Source organism: Coregonus clupeaformis, chromosome 9 (assembly GCF_020615455.1).
Source record: "Coregonus clupeaformis isolate EN_2021a chromosome 9, ASM2061545v1, whole genome shotgun sequence".
In the NCBI taxonomy this organism is placed as follows: Eukaryota; Metazoa; Chordata; class Actinopteri; order Salmoniformes; family Salmonidae; genus Coregonus; species Coregonus clupeaformis.
The window spans coordinates 9,461,658-9,480,771 of NC_059200.1; the positions used below are offsets into that span (position 1 = coordinate 9,461,658).

General features: G+C 43.2%; 2 protein-coding genes and 1 pseudogene across 2 annotated transcripts; 2 read left to right on the plus strand and 1 right to left on the minus strand.

The window, feature by feature from the left end:
- The first annotated feature begins 652 nt into the window (after nt 1-652).
- Nucleotides 653-2,290, plus strand: LOC121574186 (annotated as a pseudogene).
- A 3,074-nt stretch (nt 2,291-5,364) lies between these two features.
- LOC121573705 (nuclear pore glycoprotein p62-like) lies at nt 5,365-12,898 on the plus strand. Its single transcript, XM_041885879.2, has 13 exons — nt 5,365-5,469; nt 6,426-6,722; nt 6,910-7,319; nt 7,444-7,533; nt 7,661-7,774; nt 7,912-8,025; nt 8,181-8,304; nt 9,203-9,347; nt 9,498-9,547; nt 9,695-9,829; nt 9,927-10,038; nt 10,223-10,289; nt 10,413-12,898. The coding sequence occupies exons 2-13, from the start codon at nt 6,430-6,432 to the stop codon at nt 10,502-10,504; spliced, it is 1,746 nt and encodes a 581-aa protein (XP_041741813.1). The 5' UTR covers nt 5,365-5,469; nt 6,426-6,429; the 3' UTR covers nt 10,505-12,898.
- A 1,433-nt stretch (nt 12,899-14,331) lies between these two features.
- rraga (Ras-related GTP binding A) lies at nt 14,332-18,357 on the minus strand. Its single transcript, XM_041885881.2, has 10 exons — nt 17,891-18,357; nt 17,168-17,285; nt 16,921-17,020; nt 16,707-16,773; nt 16,398-16,620; nt 16,031-16,126; nt 15,835-15,957; nt 15,637-15,728; nt 15,415-15,530; nt 14,332-15,309 (listed from the first exon to the last, which is right to left on the minus strand). The coding sequence occupies exons 2-10, from the start codon at nt 17,192-17,194 to the stop codon at nt 15,206-15,208; spliced, it is 948 nt and encodes a 315-aa protein (XP_041741815.1). The 5' UTR covers nt 17,195-17,285; nt 17,891-18,357; the 3' UTR covers nt 14,332-15,205.
- Nucleotides 18,358-19,114: the final 757 nt, after the last annotated feature.

The following is a 19,114-nucleotide window of genomic DNA, read 5'->3' on the forward strand; positions in this document are numbered from 1 at the left end:
TTCACTGGCAGAGTCTGTAGAAGGAGAGCAAAGAGGTTAATTATTTTTTTTTTTTTATTAATGTTTGTGGGGTGGTGCTCAGATGGTTGAGGGGCAGCTCTTGGGGAACTGTGGGGGGATCTTGGATGGTTGGTGGCCTGGCGGTTGGGAGCTTGGGCCGGTGGCTGATAGGTCGTTGGTTCGGGTCCCCGTTTTGACTCTGTCGACGTGCCCTTGGGTGGGGCATTTGACCCTGGTTGCTCCTGTGGGTCGCTCTGGACGGGAGATGTTTAGATGACTGAATGTAATGTAAATGTTGAGCGGCTTCACTGCAGGTAGATTGTATGTTTTTAATATTCTATAAAAAAAAAATTTGAAATAATTTTTTTTTTTACGATACCTAAGGGAGAATTAAGTATGTCAGCCTCTCTGTGATGATTCTCTAAATACACTAAACTGTTCTGAATTACAATGTAACGTCTCTACCTCAGTTTAATACAATTCCATCATGTGGTTTATTATCTTAAAAGGACCACATTTGACACAAACTCATCATTAAAGCTGATAAATGTGCCTCTGTTCAGTGGTTAGTCTTTCAGACACATGGCCCTTGAAGATCAGACTCACCTATGTCTACCAGCAGAAACAAAATAGGCTATTTAACATTATTTGACATTTTTGCAGGAAAATATGTGTGTCCTCATCAGACGACATGCACTACCTTTGGCTGTTTGTCATTGCTATAGCTGTGCTCTACAACTGGATCCTCATTGTGGCTAGGTAGTTGAGAACACAGACTTTCTCTGTTTGGTCCACAGTCAACACATAGCCCAACATCAGAAGGGATGTTTCATCATCACTAAAATTAAAGTATATACTGTGTGACTAAAGTGGAACTTTGAAATGCTAGAGTAAAGTGTACTATTTTTCTCTTCTGTCTGTAGGTCATGCTTTGACAAACTGCAGACAAGCGATTACTTCTTCTGGTTGGTGCTGGACTATCTTTCAGACGGTGTGTACATCTTGGACACCTGTGTCTGACTCTGCACAGGTACATCACCATTATATACACCCTTAAACCAGATCCTAGCTAGAGACAAACACAGGGTTTCTGGAGCAGGGTCTGCTGGTGAAGGCCTCTCCAAGCTGAGAGACCGCTACATCCGCATGTTTCAGTTCAAGCTGGATGTGGTGTCCATCCTACCTACTGATCTGGCCTACATAATCACAGGAATCCACAGCTCAGATTCAACCGCCTGCTGCACTTCCCACGCATGTTTGAGTTCTTCGACCGCACTGAGACATGCACCAACTACCCCAACATCTTCCACATCTGCAACTTGGTGCTCTACATCCTGGTTATCATCCACTGGAACGCCTGCATCTACTTTGCTATTTCCAAATCCCTGGGTTTTGGCTCTGATACCTGTGTGTACCCCAACATCTCCAACCCTGAGTGTTGTGGGTAATGTTGGCTCCATGATTGCCAACATGAATGCCACACGTGCAGAGTTTCAGGCCCGTATTGACACCATCAAACACTACATGCACTTCCGTCGGGTCAGCAAGGAGCTGGAGGCACACGTCATTAAGTGGTTTGACTACCTCTGCACTAATAAAGCAGTAGACGAGCAGAAGGTGTTGAAGAACATGCCTAACAAACTCCAGGCTGAGATTGCCATTAATGTGTACCTGGAGACCCTGAAGAAAGTGCATATCTTTCAGGACTGTGAGGCTGAACTGTTGGTGGAGCTGGTGCTGAAACTCCGACCACAGGTCTACAGCCCAGGGGACTAAATCTGCCGCAAAGGGGACATAGGGAAGGAGAGGTACATCATCAAACAGGGGAAGCTGGCAGTGGTGTCAAATGACAGGGTCACACAGTACGCCCTCCTCACCACCAGCAGCTGCTTTGGGGAGATAAGTATCCTCAACATCCAGGGCAGCAAAATGGGCAATCGCAGGACGGCCAATATCCACAGCATCGGCTACTCTGACCTCTTCTGCCTTTCTAAGGACGACCTGATGGAGGCAGTGACAGAGTACCCTGATGCTAAGAAGGTGCTGGAGGAGAGGGGGAAGGAGATCCTTATGAAGGAGGGCCTCCTAGATGAGAATGCAGAGGCTGGTAGACTGGGTGGAGTGGACACCAAGGAGAAGGTGGAGAGGCTGGAGTCCTCTCTGGACACCCTGCAGACGCGCTTTGCCCGCCTGCTTAGCGAGTACACGGCCACACAGCAGCGGCTGAAGCGACATCACCAACCTGGAGTGCCAGCTGTGCCACACGGGCTGCGGGATCCTCTCAGACTGACGCAGAGGCAGCCGCTGAGGCAGACACTCTGGCTGCTGCCAATACCGATGAACAGGGTAACCATGGGAATGATGAGTCGACTGAGCCCACTCTTCAAACATGAAAGCTGCCTGTGACCATGGCTCTAGGCCTAGCACTTTCTCAAGCACTTTCAAAATCATAAGGGTATACACAAACATACAATAAACGTCCTTCCTCATAAGAAAATGCTTTTCTTATCAACATAGTGACTGTTGCATTAAGCTTGTACAACATACATAAGACTTGATATTCACCATTTTCTTTGAGTTCAATGCAAACATAAGATGAAGAGTTTATTAAGCAGAATAAGAATATAGGGTTGAGTCAGTGTATAGATGAGTTCTTCTCTTGATGGGATACTATGTGTTCGCACACATCACATGCAGTCTTTTCCGACATCCTTACCCCCAAAGGTAGGTTACATAAGAACAGATAGCAGCACAGAGGGTAAGACTCACATCCTGGACAGTGCCCTCTACCAACCCCATAGAACTCTTACCTAATGATGAAGTGGGCCAACACCGGAGCACTCAGCAGCCCCTACAACACACCTGTCAGCATCTGGTGGATTTCATGGTCTTGGAGATGTGTTGTATACCATGAAAGTGTTTAGTATTTTTACAAAATGTTATTATAATACTGTGGCCTGTAATGAGTTTAGTGATCATGAAAATATTGGCTTGACAGCTAATGGTTGTATGACCAATCAAGTATTTGACCACAGTTAACTAATTAATGTTATGTCAATCAAGGTGTTATGTCATTTTAAATGTTTGTAGTCCAACAGGGCATACTTTAAGGTTACTCATAAGTAACAATGGTACACTACATTTAACTGGATTTGTGGTTAACAAAATATGTAACTTGTGTATATTTGAATTAATTAATTTGAATAAACCTATTTTTTTCCCCAAGGCATTTGGAGAAAACCAATCTGAGTTGGTAGTTTTACACTACACCCAAGATACATTTAAATCATTGTGGGATGAAGTCCTATAGCATCATGTATTGGGTACTGAAAATTCAAATTAAAAAGCCCAGTGATGGAAACAGCAACCCTGCTGTTTTTGGTTGAGTGCACTACATTTGCGTCATAAGCACAGAGCTTGTGGCAGAGGCTGTAGTATACTCTCATCCAGGGAAGCTACACAATTTCCCCTCTTGAGTCTTGAGAAGCATTCTGCACTCAAATCCCAAATGAACAGGTGAGCACGTCTAAGAAAAGGCTTGAGACAGTGGGGAATTATTACCAGTGTAACCATTTGGGGAGGAACAGCCTGAACCAACAACACTGCAGATAAAGGACAATTCCACTCAAAAATGAACTTTTAGTATTTGTTTCATTAGTCCACAGTTGATACAGTCCCAAAATGTTTTGCGTGTCAGCAATCAAGTTTTCAAGATATAGAACTTTTAAAATACAGAACGACAGTGGACTAGTGAAACAAATACCAAAATATAGTTTGAGTTATTTTCCTTTAAACCCACACTACCCTGACTACCATCTGATCTGTGCTATAAAGGTCCAGACCGCTTGGCAGAGGCCATAGTACACTCCTATACAGGGAGCGTACATAGTGTATTCGGACCCCTTGACTTTTTCCACATTTTGTTACGTTACAGCCTTATTCTAAAATGGATTGAATTGTCCCCCCCCTCATCAATCTACACACAATACCCCATTATGACAAAGCAAAAACAGGTTTTTAGAATTTTTTTGCAAATGTGTATATAAAAAAAAAAAAAACATTTACATAAGTACTCAGACCCTTTACTTTGTTGAAGCAGCGATTACAGCCTCGACTCTTCTTGGGTATGACTCTACAAGCTTGGCACACCTGTATTTGGGGAGTTTCTCCCATTCTTCTCTGCAGATTCTCAAGCTCTGTCAGGTTAGCTGGGGAGCGTTGCTGCACAGCTATTTTCAGGTCTCTCCAGAGATGTTCGATCGGGTTCAAGTCCGGGCTCTGGCTGGGCCACTCAAGGACATTCAGAGACTTGTCCCAAAGCCATTCCTGCATTGTCTTGGCTGTGTGCTTAGGGTCGTTGTCCTGTTGGAAGGTGAACAATCGCCCCAGTCTGAGGTCCTGAGCACTCTGGAGCAGGTTTTCATCAAGGATCTCTGTACTTTGCTCCGTTCATCTTTCCTAGTCTCCCAGTCTCTGCCGTAGAAAAACATCCCCACAGCTTGATGCTACCACCACCATTCAGGCCAAAGAGTTCAATCTTGGTTTCATCAGACCAGAGAATCTTGTTTCTCATGCTCTGAAAGTCCTTTGGCAAACTCCAAGCGGGCTGTCATGTGCCTTTAACTGAGGAGTGACTTCCATCTGGCCTGATTGGTGACATGCCTAAGGAGAGTACAGAGGACTGTGATTAATTTGGTACAATAGGGAGCATTCCTTTGAATTAAGTAATGGCATGTCCAGTCATAATATGGTGTGGAAAGAATCACATTTTTATATTTTTCTCCATCTGTAAAGGTATACATTAAAGGGTGCTTTTTTACATTTACATTTTAGTCATTTAGCAGACGCTCTTATCCAGAGCGACTTACAGTTAGTGAGTGCATACATTTTTTAATACTGGCCCCCCGTGGGAATCGAACCCACAACCCTGGCGTTGCAAACGCCATGCTCTACCAACTGAGCTACATCCCTGCTGGCCATTCCCTCCCCTACCCTGGACGACGCTGGGCCAATTGTGCGCCGCCCCATGGGTCTCCCGGTCACGGCCAGCTACGACAGAGCCTGGATTCGAACCAGGATCTCTAGTGGCACAGCTAGCACTAGCACTGCGATGCAGTGCCTTAGACCACTGCGCCACTCGGGAGATGGTTTCTAGAACCTGGTGAGTTTGCTAGTAGAAAAAGACTCAATGTAATGTATTTTTCTGTACTTAGAAAGTTTAATAAGTAGATACCTATTTGAAACCCCATCCCAAAAATAAACACTACCAAAAACAATATATACTACTACTGGTCCTGAGTGCAGCATGGTCCAGCTTCACACTCCATCACAGCAGATGGCGCCCTCACATTATGGGAGTTTGTGGACCTGCCAGTGTTGTCATTTTCGCAACCATAAAAGCGCTCATTGAAAGTGCACGCAGATAACGTGCGTTTTTCAATTACATTTATTGTCTGAAGAAAAGTAAAGGTATGGTTATGTTATCCATTTGTTCAACGTCAGTGAACAAACATATATACCGTTGTTTAGCTGGATGTTTAAGATATGGCGTTTTGTTAGACATCTAGTTTGCTAACTCGTTCGTATTTTTGTAGCTAACGTAGCTAGCCAACGTTAGCTGGCTAGTTAGCCAACTAACATTAGCTAGTTTGGTAATGTTAGCTAGATAACTTGCTATAGCCAACTTATTTGCTGAATGTCAATTGGCTAGATACCTTTCTCCCATTTGCTATTTTTAAATATGATCAGTGTAAAAATGCTAGCTCAAAATGAAGTTAGTTAGTCAGCCAGCATGTTGCCAGAAGATACCAACCCTACCTTTTCGATACCAACCCTACCGTTTACACCGAACTGCACTCGTCTGGGGTCGGGACGCAATCATGGTTATATTAATAGACTGGAACCGGCGCCAGATACTAGTCGGAAAACGTACCTTAATGCAGGGATGGGATATGCCACTGTATAGTACCTTTATCCACACTGTGCCATGGAGAAGATTGGAATACTGCTAGTTTTCTCGGAAAACTGCAATCTTCTGCCTCATGCTAGTTAGCAGTAGCCACCACAGCCATTATGGAATGGGGTGTTTCGTTGAACAACAAAGGAACTGATTGGCTGACACTGCCATTCCAAAATGTCTGTGGGGCTACTGCTAACTAGCATGAGGCTCCAAGGTGTCTTAATGTAACCATGGTTGTGTTCCGACCCCAGTGCATGTCAGTGTAAACAAGCGTAATGGTAGGATCGGTATCTTCTGGCAAGTTAGCTTGCTGCCTGTCTTTGTTATCCAGGACAGGTCATGCCCACGTCCAGTTGAATATTGTATCTGTTTCTAGCTAAGCTGTGTTAGTGGATGAAGATGTTGAAGGGACTATAATGACGTTGGTACAATGTATTAATCTCTCCCTTGTGCCCTTCCTGGATAGGACAATGAGTGGAGGATTCAACTTTGGACAAGCGTCCAATACTGGATTCAGCTTTGGAGCTCCCAAAACCACAGCTGCAACTGCCCCAGCCACAGGCTTTGGGATGCCAAGTGCTGTAGCTCCAGGTGGTGGCTTCTCTTTCGGAACCCCCAACCCTCCCCAGGCCCCAGTAGCTGCCCCCCAGAGCTCTGGGCTGTTTGCTATGCCCATCCAGGCTAGCACAAACCCAACTGGAGGGTTCAGCTTTGGGACCCCTGCACAGAGCAGTACTCCTGCAGGAGGAGGCTTCTCTTTTGGGTGGGTGTATTGGATGATGTAGTTTTCATGGATGTTTGGATAATATAATAGTGCTATAACTATCTTAGGGCAGCATTGATGGTGAGATGAACCAACTTGGTAGGTTGTTGCCTGTGTAGCTTTTAGTAGCATTGCAATCGTAATGTAGATTTTATAATGCGGTCTTTTCTCTTGCTTTTGTCTTTAGGACTCCCACTGCTAAACTCAATCTGGGCACACCAGCCGCCTCTCAACCAGCACTGACTGGGCTAACTATGGGGATGGCAACCGCCTCCTCTGGGACAGGCTTTGGAATTGGTGGGGGTCTCGCCACACAAACCACTGTTGCACCTGTAGGAGGGGGGTTCAGCTTTGGGACTGCAGGGGGGCTTGGAGCCCCTGTTGCCCAAACTCAGCCCCAGACCCAACCAGCAGCAGCTGGTGGGCTCTCTTTAGGAACTCCTGCTGCAGCCACCCAAATGATGGGAGGTGGGTTTAGTTTTGGTGCAGCCAAGGTCCAGGCCACCACAGCCCCAGCCCCTACTGTAACCCCAGGAGGGGGCTTCTCATTTGGGAACAGCGCCCCTGCCAGCCTCTCCCTGGGGACCCAGCCCACAAGTGAGTTTTCTGAGCTCCTAGTCATCTCAGTTGATCAGATCATGGGTAACGCACTGTAAATGCCATAATTACTTTACATCAGTGTTTTTTGCATCCTGAATTATAGTATTTTGTCTTTCCTCAGGTCTGATGCTGAACTCTGTGGCCACGGCCTCAACAGCTGCACCAACCACAACCCAGGGTGGAGGATTCGCTTTTGGCGTCAAACCTTCTGGTAAATGGTGGAATCGGAGTCGTTTGGCATATGTCATTTATCAAATGAATATCTGACAAATTGTAGAAACGTTTTTTAACTGATATCGACGGCTGTGAGTTTAAGATATATTTTTCTTTCTCTAAAGCTACTCCAGCCCCCGCTGCAACTGCGCCGGCTACCCAGGCCTCATTAGGTTCTTCTCTCTTTGCTATACCAGCATCAACAGCAGCTCCTGCTACAGCAACAATCGCAGGATTTTGTGAGTTTTATCTCCTACTAGCTAACTCTTGCCTGAAATATCAAGTGTTGACAAACTCAAAACTAAGGTTAAATTGGCTTTCTGACATTCTATGGTGGAATTTAATTTCCTTGTTACCCTGACTCTCTCCTGATCAGTGGGCGCTACCTCAGCCGCCCCCACTGCCACCTCAGCAGCAGGAAGTACCTTGGGCTTCATGCTCAAACCCTTGGGAGCAGTCACTGCTACAACCACTGCCCCAGTTGGCACGGGTACGGTACAGGTTCACTGTTTTATCATACAGGATTATTGGAATAACTAGAGCTTGATATTGTTGGCTGTTTATGCAAAATGGTGTATATGGGGTTGTTCATACAGTATGTTTGTCATATTGATGAATTCCTCACTAGTGGTTTTTATGTTTTAGCTGCCCCTACCACTGGCACTACCACAGGTTTCTCACTGGGTATGAAACCTGCGGGCGCCACTGGCATCGGTGCAACAGCCCCCATCACTGGAGTAGCCACAACCATCACTACTGTTACAGCAAGGTACTGCAGGGTTCAGCCTGGTCCAGTTCATTACAACCACTCACTGCAATATCTCTCACTGCATCTGTATCCTCAACCATTGTATTTAGGGTTGGGGTTAAGTCCATTTCAATTAATTCAATTCTGGAAGTAAACTGAAATTCCAATTCCAAATTTTTCCCATACAGAAGCTTCAAGGATAATTTGAATTTCGGGTTTACTTCCTGAATTGAAAAGGAATTTAACCCAACCCTGATTGTATTACTCTAAATACATCTTCATCCACTCTTAGCCCTAGTTGTTTCAATATGCCCAGTACCTTGCCCTGAACTTAGTCACCTTTACTAGCCGGCTACCACCCGGTTACTCTACCATGCACCTAAGAGGCTGCTGCCCTATGTACATAGTCATGGATCACTGGTCACTTTAATAATGTTTATATACTGTTTTACCCACTTCTTCATATGTATATACTGTATTCTAGTTAAGGCCTATCCTATTTAACTGTTGCTGTACATACACTATTCTTCAGATACTGTATACTACATATTCTATCCCATATATTGTACATATTGTCTGTACATCCCATCATATATTTATTTATTTGCACGGACTCTGTACACACTGGACTCTACAACACAGAGAAGGCTGAATTCCTGAGAAGACAATAAGACCTTTTGCATAGAGTGTAGAGTCACATCGGGGGCTCGGTCGCCCTACACATTAATTGGTCTGGGAAACTGTGCAGTAATCCCTATATATACATACACTTTTTAGATTTGTGTGTATTGTTATATGTTACTGCACTGTTGGCGTTAGGAACACAAGCATTTCGCTACACCTGCAATAACATCTGCTAGATATGTGTGTGTGACCGATTTTGATTTGTGACTCTGGTCCTTTACTCCTCCCCCTGCAGTGCTCCTCCAGTGATGTCATACGTCCAACTAGAGGGTCTCATTAACAAGTGGAGTCTTGAGCTGGAGGACCAGGAGAGGCATTTCTTACAGCAAGCCACCCAGGTCAACGCCTGGGACCGCACGCTGGTGGAGAACGGAGAGAAGGTAACCAGACATGTCATTATAGTGGCACTTCTCGTGGTAACTGCACCACTTGAATCTAGGCAATGCTATTTGTTTTAATCTCATATGAATTTGAACTTTGGGGTCTCTTCATGGCAGATTTAAAAGAGCATGTTCATCTTGTTGTTACAGATCACATCACTGCACAGGGAGATGGAGAAGGTGAAATTGGACCAAAGAAGGTAATGTTTAACAGCTTTATTTATAATAATGTATTTGAATACATCAGGTAATTCAGAATTCTGTCTTATCTGTAAGTAGATCTATGGTAATTATTGTGTCAATATTTATTGTATGACCTTGTGTTTCTGCGCTCTACCCTGTCCCAGGTTGGACCAGGAGCTGGACTTCATCCTGTCACAACAGAAGGAGCTGGAGGACCTGCTGTCCCCGCTGGAGGAGTCTGTCAAAGAACAGAGTGGAACCATCTACATGCAGAACGCAGACGAGGAACGCGAGAGGACGTAAGGTTTTACCAAAAGTCTTTCTGAGTAAAAACCAAAGCACAGTGAGAACTGAATCATGACTATGGTTATGCGATATCTCAATTTCTTTCTGAAGGTACAAGCTTGCAGAGAATGTGGACGCCCAGCTGAAGAGGATGTCTCAAGATCTAAAGGAGATCATTGAACACCTGAACACATCCAGCGGGCCAGCTGATAATAGTGACCCGGTGAGAAGGAAAAACAGATTTATGTATTTTGAATACCTGACTGCTAGTGCTTTTACTTATGTATTTCTACAGTTATTCTAATGCAAATACAGCACATTTTCTGAACTGTGGTTACCTAGTTAGTTTATTATTTAGGGAAGAGGAAATGTATAAGTAGTTCTGCTAACACTTTTTCTCTCTTTAGCTTCAGCAGATCTGTAAAATTCTCAATGCCCACATGGACTCTCTTCAATGGATTGACCAGAACTCGGGTCAGTATTTAACCCATGTGTGGTCTTGAGTAAATCACTTTTTAACTTGACCCTTGCTTCTGATAAAAAGTTATGACTTCCTTCAATCCATATTAACTCTGTAATATATCCGTCTTTCCTCAGTGCTTCTACAGAGAAGGGTGGAGGATGTGTCCAAACTCTGCGACAACCGACGCAAAGAGCAGGAGAAGACTTTTCGCATAACATTTAATTGAATTGGAGATTGTAATATCAGAAAATGATATTGTAAATGTGCATTATGCAAGTTTGTTCTTTTTTTTTTTTTTTTTTTTTCAATGAAGATATTTTTGAGAAGAGTTATGATAAAGTTCTGCTTTTAATGCAGCATCAATTGTGATTTATAGAAAAATACTCCAAACTAGGGTGTGTGATATGCACTTCCCAAATTTCAACACTGGTGCTGGTAAAATAATACATTCTGAGTAAATAAAGAGATGCACACATTATGTGCTCCAATATCCTTTAGGGATCGATTAAATCCGTAACCCTGAAGATCAGCTCTGTAGCACAATGGAAATGTGACATAAGCAGCGTTTACCGTGAATTCAAATCAATCAAATGTAATTGTATTTGACACATGCTTTGTAAACAGGTGTAGACAAATACTGAAACGCTTACTTCCGGCCCTTCCCAACAATGCAGAGGAAATAATTGAAATAATAACGAGGAATAAATACACAGTAACGATAACTTGGTTACATACACGGGGTACCACCACCGAGTCGACGTGCAGTGGTACGAGGTAATTGAGGTAGATATGTACAGGTGCAGCTCAATAAATTAGAATATTGTGGAAAAGTTCAATATTGTAGACTCAAGGTGTCACACTCTAATCAAAACACCGGCAATGGTTTCCTGAGCCTTTAAATTGTCTCTCAGTCCAGTTCAGTAGGCTTCACAATCATGGGGAAGACTGCTGACTTGACAGTTGTGCAGAAGACAGTCATCAACACCCTCCACAAGGAGGGAAATCCTCAAAAAAGCATTGCTATATCCAAGTGCAGAGTGCTGTATCCAAGCATATTCATGGCAAGTCGAGTGGAAGGAAGAAATGTGGTAGGAAATGGTGCACAAGCAACAGGGATAACCGTAGCCTTGAGAGGATTGTCAAGCAAAGGCCATTCAAAAATGTGGGGGAACTTTACAAGGAGTGGACTGAGGCAGGAGTCAGTGCATCAAGAGCCACCACGCACAGACGTATCCAGGAAATGGGCTACAACTGTCGCATTCCTCGTGTCAAGCCACTCCTGAACCAGAGGCAACGTCAGAAGCGTCTTACCTGGGCTAAGGAGAAAAAATAACTTCTGTCGCTCAGTGGTCCAAAGTCCTCTTTTCATATGAAAGTACATTTTGCATGTCATTTGGCAATCATGGTCCCAGAGTCTGGAGGAAGAGTGGAGAGGCACAGAATCCAAGTTGCTTGAAGTCCAGTGTGAAGTTTCCACAGTCAGTGACGATTTGGGGAGCCATGTCATCTTCTGGGGTTGGTCCACTGTGTTTCATCAAGTCCAAAGTCAACTCAGCCGTCTACCAGGAAATGTTAGAGCACTTCATGCTTCCTTTTGCTGACAAGCTTTATGGAGATGCTGATTTCATTTTCCAGCAGGACTTGGCACCTGCCCACACTGCCAAAGGTACCAATACCTGGTTCAGTGACCATGGGATTACTGTGCTTGATTGGCCAGAAAACTCGCCTGATCTGAACCCCAGAGAGAATGTATGGAGTATTGTCAAGAGGAAGATGAGAGACAAGAGACCCAACAATGCAGACGAGCTGAAGGCCGCTAACGAAGCAACCTGGGCTTCCATAACACCTCCGCAGTGCCACAGGCTGATCGACTCCATGCCACGCCGCATAGATGCAGTGATTCATGCAAAAGGAGCCCCAACCAAGTACTGACTGCATGTACAAGAACATACTTTTCAGGAGGCCGACATGTCTGTATAACATTTCATTTTTTCACTGGTTTTATGTCATATTCTAATTTTCTGAGATACTACATTTGGGGTTTTCATTAGCTGTAAACCGTAATCCTCAAGATTAAAACAAATACAGCCTTGAACTATTTCACTTTTTGTGTAATTAATCCACGATATATGAGTTACACTTTGTCAATTGAATTATTGAAATTAACTTTTCCACAATATTGTAATTTATTGAGCTGCACCTGTACATATAGGTAGGGATGAAGTGACTAATCAACAGGATAGATAAACAGTAGCAGCAGCGTACACTGAGTATACAAAACATTAAGAACACCGTAATATTGAGTTGCACCCAATGTTCCTTCTTAACTACGTGCAGCTCCCCTCGGAAATCCGTGCAGGTGAAATATCAGCCCGCGCAGAGAAACACGAGATTGAACTAAACTTTCTAGAGCTTTTCCCTTTTAACACTCAACGTTTCACTCTGCTGTCAGAATTGCGATAGAATCAACGCAATATTAGCCACTTTCAATGTAATATACCGAAACAAAATTAACTATGTAAAACTAACTGTGCAAGGTATTTTCTTGTAGGCAGAGCGGAGTAGGATTACACCTGTTGTATTCGGCGCATGTGACAAATAAAATGTCATTTGAGTTTGATTTGAAATGGCCATGTATTGAGATCAAAGCGAGAGCTGCATGTGAACCTGTGCACATTTGTTCATATTCTTTGCCAGTTAGTGAGTTATTAGCCCAGTTATAGCTAATTTATAGTCAACAATGGGGGAGTGGTTGCTTCCTTCAAGATCACAAAATGTGTGCATTTCAGGTAGAGAGCTCTTTTTATGTCAAAGGGACGGCGTTGTATTTTGAGACGGTCTTGAATAAGCCAAGTAGCCAATAAGCAGAGAGTAGCATAATTTGTCTGATTCTCTGTGTAGTATATGATGAATTGAGCAGACTCCTTTTGTTGACAGCAATAATTGCCACCATTCATCATATACGACATCTGTAATAATGATATGGGAATAATAATGAAACAACACATGTTCAGTCACCTTGTCTGTAGGACAAGTGGATAAACAGGTTAATGTCAAGTCCTGCATGTTTTTTTCAAACGTCTCATGGAATGTAGGCCTACATTGAATACCACACATTTGCTGCTACTGTAGGCTGAACGATAGAACAGCTATTTCCATTTTAACGTTATGGGATGCATTTTTCTCAATTGTTTTTGATGGTAGGCCACTGGTAGACCTACATTATGATCAAATAGCTACTGTTAACAGCCTCCGTGTGCACAGTAAACGCGCTCAGTGCTGTAAAATTTTCTCAGTGCCAGAACAAAATTGAGGGAACATTGGTTGCCCTCAGAACAGCCTCAATTCGTCTCTACAAGGTGTCGACAGCGTTCCACAGGGATGCTTTCCACAGATGTGTCAAATTGGCTGGATGTCCTTTGGGTGGTGGACCGTTGTTGATACACAGGGGAAACTGAGTGTGAAAAACCCAGCAGTGTTGCAGTTCTTGACACCGAACCTATTACCATACCCACGTTCAAAGGCACATATCATTTGGCTTGCCCATTCACCCTCTGAATGGCTTACATGCACAATCCATGTCTCAAGGCCTAAACATCCTTCTGTAACCTGTCTCTTCCCCTTCGTCTACACTGATTTGAAGTGGATTTAATAAGTGACATCAATAAGGGATCATAGCTTTCACCTGGTCAGTTTATCATGGAAAGAGCAGGTGTTCTTAATGTTTTGTACACTGTATGTGATAAGTCAAGAGTTTGTGCAAAAGGGGTCAATGCAGATAGTCTGGGTAGCTATTGGTTAACTATTTAAGGCCTCCATTCAATTTGTAAAGCTGAAGCGTTACAGATTACGCAATATACATTTTAAAGTTAATTTCCGATTGAGCTGACATATGTAGTTTATCATGAATGCAGTCTCCACTAAAGCAGGAACATTGCCTTTAAATTTGAATCACGCTGTAAAGCTGAACTTCCGTTATGCGGATTGAATCGAGCCCTCAATTTACCTACACCATATTTTATTCCTTGTCACATGTTGCAGAACACACCAGACTTCTTTCTAAATATGTTTTATTTATTTGGCAGTTCAAAAAATAAGTAATGAATGCACAATTCCAGGTTTTAAGTCTTCACAAAATGTGTTATCCAGTGTTCAACAGTGTGTGAGATACTGTATTTGTTGAGCTCACACCCATATCCCTCACCCCACCCGTTTCCATCACCTCATAAAGCATTTATAACAGGTCTCCAACCCTGTCCCTGGAGAGCTACCCTTCTGTAGGTTTTTGCAACTAACCTGGGTCAGATTATCAACCAGCTAATTGTTAGAAACCGGTGTGCTATATTAGGGTTGGAGTGAAAACCTACAGGATGATAGCTCACCAGGAACAGGGTTTTAGAGCACTGATTCATAGAATTCAGTGTCAAAGCCTTGACTACATGAGAAGATGGCATGGTGACGTAGAACTCATCACATAGTAACGTAACACTAGCCTTGACAACAGCAGATCATTGTAAAAATAGTCACTTGACTATGCAAAGCGGAAAATAATTTCTGAGGCTCCTTTTCCTTTTTTAATCAACATACTGTGCTTATCATTTACAGGGTGACTTTGACAGACCATGACAGCATTGGTATCCCCTAACAGTAAAATATGAGCATTTAAGATTTCTCTATATATATATTTTTAAATCTGACAATTATGTCTGAGAAAGGCATCACAGTTCATGATACATGAGATCAAAAAAATTTGACTTAAAGGAAAACAGGATCTTCTGTAGGAAAAAAACGTGTGATTGAGTGAGAAAGGGTAGCACAGTGCAGGGCTGCTCATATGAGTTGGTCAGGGCTGGACCACAGCCTGTAGTTTGCCATCTGTGGACTGATTGGTTCAGCTGGCTGGCACCCTCTGGGCCAGATGCAGTGCCTAGCGCATACGCATGGTCAGGCTGTGCTTTGGTCCATCCAGACGCTCCAGCTTCTCAAAGTGTTTTCTGGCGTTGCGGATGTTAATGAGTGTGGCTGCAGAGGCTATAAGTAGAGAGAGACTACATTATTCAGAGTGTCAAGTTAATTACAGTAGACATGCATTTTCTCATGTACAAACAAGTCCATAATAATAATGGCTATACTTACGTATGGAGGGGTCCGACATGATCACCATAACATATGTATTAGAGGTGAAGACATCGATGAAGGCCGCAAAGTTGGAGTTCCTCACCTCCATGCTCTGGAAGGAGGCTGCCAGTTTACTACAAACAACAAAAAGTACTGCATTATGGAAACACCAAAGACAGATACCGTGTCGAGACGTAGTAGGGTCACCACAGAGATGTTCCTTCTGGAGGATGACCTCACCTACAACTGAGCTTGAACTGTTTGATGATGTTGCTGATCTTCTCAAAGCGGTGAGCATCACGCTGCTCTTTGCACTGGTAGTGAGAGATTACCTGTAACACAAACAACATTACATCACTACCAGAAATGTCATCATTTCCTACTCATCCAACCATCAGCTTTTCAACAAAGCCGTTTTCAATAGCTAGTAGCCCTCACCAGAAAAGTGGCTCTCTCAAACAGAAGCACTTCGTCTGCCTCAATGATCTGGGCAAAGTTACGCAGGTTTGTCTCCAGCTGCTGTACATTAGGGATCAGCTGGTAAACAATACTGGACCATGCCTTAAGAGAGAAACAACATGTTAGAGACTTATGAGCGCACAGCGATAAACAGTCATACAGACAGAGCAGCTACCTTGTACAGCGTTTCATCCCAGATTGATGTTCTGAAGCAAGTGCAAGCCAATGGCCTGGACAGACGCCTCAGGTCCTCTTCACGCTCCTTAAAGATCTGAAGAGAGGGAGGACAATCAGTCATCCACATAGGTGTTAAGAGTTGAGCACACCCACATGCTAAATAAATAGCCTACTAATAGTTGGCTAGTGGTGCAGTCCTCTGGCCATTTTAAGGAATGTCTGAGTGCCACAATAGTGTTATTAAGCCAGACTCCTAGTGAAGTATGTCTTAAAATGTAATGTGTGTATGAATAAGTGAATATGAGTTTAAGCATTAAAACGTTAAGTGTCTGATTGGCATGGTGTTTGTGTGAACCCCAGCTTACCAGGTCTCTCTGGTCCTCTTGAACCAGATCCATTTTGTGCACCAGGCAGAAGACCTTGGCATCGGGGGAGTTCTGGAGGATTGCCTCCAGACAGGACTGGTAGTAATGCATATCCTTTTCCAGCTCACGGCTCTCCACATCAAACACATAGATCAGCACCTCCACATTCCTGAATATGTTGTCCCTCTGGCTGGTGAAGTAGTTCTCCATGAAAGTGTCTTGTCTGACGGACACAGGAAGCAGTGTTAATTGTGGTGAGAAACACCCTACAGCTTGTCAAATGAGGCTGAAAGAGACAGGTTGACTTACCCTCCACAGTCCCACAAGTTCAAAACCAGATTGCCAAGGAATCGCACATGGGAATGCTCTACATCAACTAAGTTGCAAGATAGGAGAAAGAGAATTCAATAACTAGAATAGGGTGAGCATCAATGCAACACAACTTAGCTATCTGACAATTGTAATTATTCATTTTCAACTGGCTTAAAATGTATTTAGTTTAGAAACTTTAGCTAGTGTTTACTCGTGGCTCCAAGGCGGCGTGTGTCTCGGGCTATGTAGTTGGCAAAGATGATCGATCTCATGCTCGTCTTCCCAGACCCACTCTTGCCCATCAGCAACACCTTTAGAGGACATCAACCAATTGCATATAAGGGGACAACCACAGACTACTACTACTTCTAAGCCTACAGTGTCTATTGTCATTGATAATGTTAGTGTTTCAATTCTTACAAATACAACAGTGTAGTGTTAATATTTGGTTGATCTACCTTTTTCTTCATGGCTGTGCTTGACATCCCCTTAATCGTTCAGTTTGCAGAATGTTGAATCTAGTCAGTCTGACTTTTGCCCTCTTCAGCAGGTGCTTTCTGTTCGTTTAACTTAAAGCTTCAGCAGAAGACATACCATGCATAACAAGGAACACAGCACAAACACGTCATTATCTGTAATGTGATGTAGTTACTAGCTAGTGTCACCCAAACTAAACAGTTGGTAAGGTAAAAAACATATTAGCTATATAATAGGTAATGATCTAGATTGCAAGATTATATGATTACTAGATTATATGACACTAGAGGGCCAGATATAGCTGGGCTATGTGAAAATGTTAAATGAAAGCATTTGTATCACCAGTGTGCTACATTGCACCAATTAACAAGTATTATTTACAAGAGGGAATACAGCATAAAAAGTGAAATGAAGGGAACTGTAGCTTTGGTAATTGAAGTGTAGCCAGAGATGTACTATAATGTTGGTGTAGCTAGCTAAAGTATGTTTTCTCAGCTATCAAAAGAACTAGCTAACTACATAAAACTAGCTTTATACAACAAGCGAGCTAGCTAACGACGTTAGCAAGCTACTAAACGTTAAACAACATTCAGAAAGGGTTTAGTTTAGCTAGCGAGGAAATAATAACTACATTCTTGACAAAATATTCAGTAACTATAGCTAGTTATGTCAACATTTTGGATTTAAAATAGCTTATACATTACTTGATTTTGATAGCTAGACAGGTCCATTGCTTGCTGTGTCTAAGCCTTCACAAACATGCTGATGCTAGCTAACGTTTACTGGCAGGCCCACAAAACATGCAATTTCATTCGGTTACGATTATACTACCGACGGGTCATCTGATGCTTTATCACCTGAAGGTGCTGGTCGAGGCCCGTAAAATTAAAACAGAAAAAAAACTACTTTAATAAATATTTGGTTAGTTGTGTAGCTAGAGGTACAGAAACTAGCTCCACTAGTACAGCGTCTTAGACATTTCACGTGATTACTAGCGGGGAGGGGCCACTTCAAGTGACCCAAGAATGCAGAAGTGTGGGTGCGTTCCAGAGCGTCAAATTTTGGGGATGTTTTTGTTGTAACGTGGCAAATTTCATCAGACTATGTAATGTTGAGTCCAGTGTTGCCAATTTAGCGACTTTTAAGACCCCTCTAGCGACACATTTTCAAAAAAGCGACAAGCGACAAATCTAGCAAGTTTTTCTGTTGTTATTGGAGACTGACGTGAAAGCACGTATCGTTCTTACTCTTCTCAACGAGCAGCGGGTGCTTCGTTACCCCGTTCCCAAAGCACTCACAGGCGGCCCAGTCCTCGCGCAGAAGTCCCTCCCAGCTGCAGTCAGAGCAGGAGATGTTCACCCCTCCCTCCAGACTGCAAATGAATCGCGCATGCGGGAAGCCGCCGCTGGCTGATCCCGCCCTGGCTTACATTCAGGGCGGGATGTAAATGTAGGGTGTTTTTTACTAACTTTTTGTCTCCCCCACAACTTTATTCTTCTCTCCTACAGCGTCCATCACAATTACATGCACATAGCCAATTATGCAAATTAGGTGATGACGTCATTCGGTGACTTTTAGGACAGCCAATAGCTACTTTCCTTACTGATAGTTGGCAACACTGATGTTGACATGTGCATTCAACATTTTCAACTTTAAACCAGTGCTCGACTTAGGCAGGAGCTCACCGGAGCTGAGTACCTGCACCTCACATGTTCTACTGCTTGAGCTCCTGTTCCTCTAATAGAATATTAGCTCAAAAGTATTGTGGAGCTCCTGCACTTAAATATAAACAGTACCGGAACCCAAAATGAGTACAGGCACCTATTTCGGTCCAAGTCAAGCACTGCTTTAAATCCTATTATTTTCAACATTGTTTACATACATACAAATAGCATGAGACATACATGGAAATGAGACTGAAAAAGGTA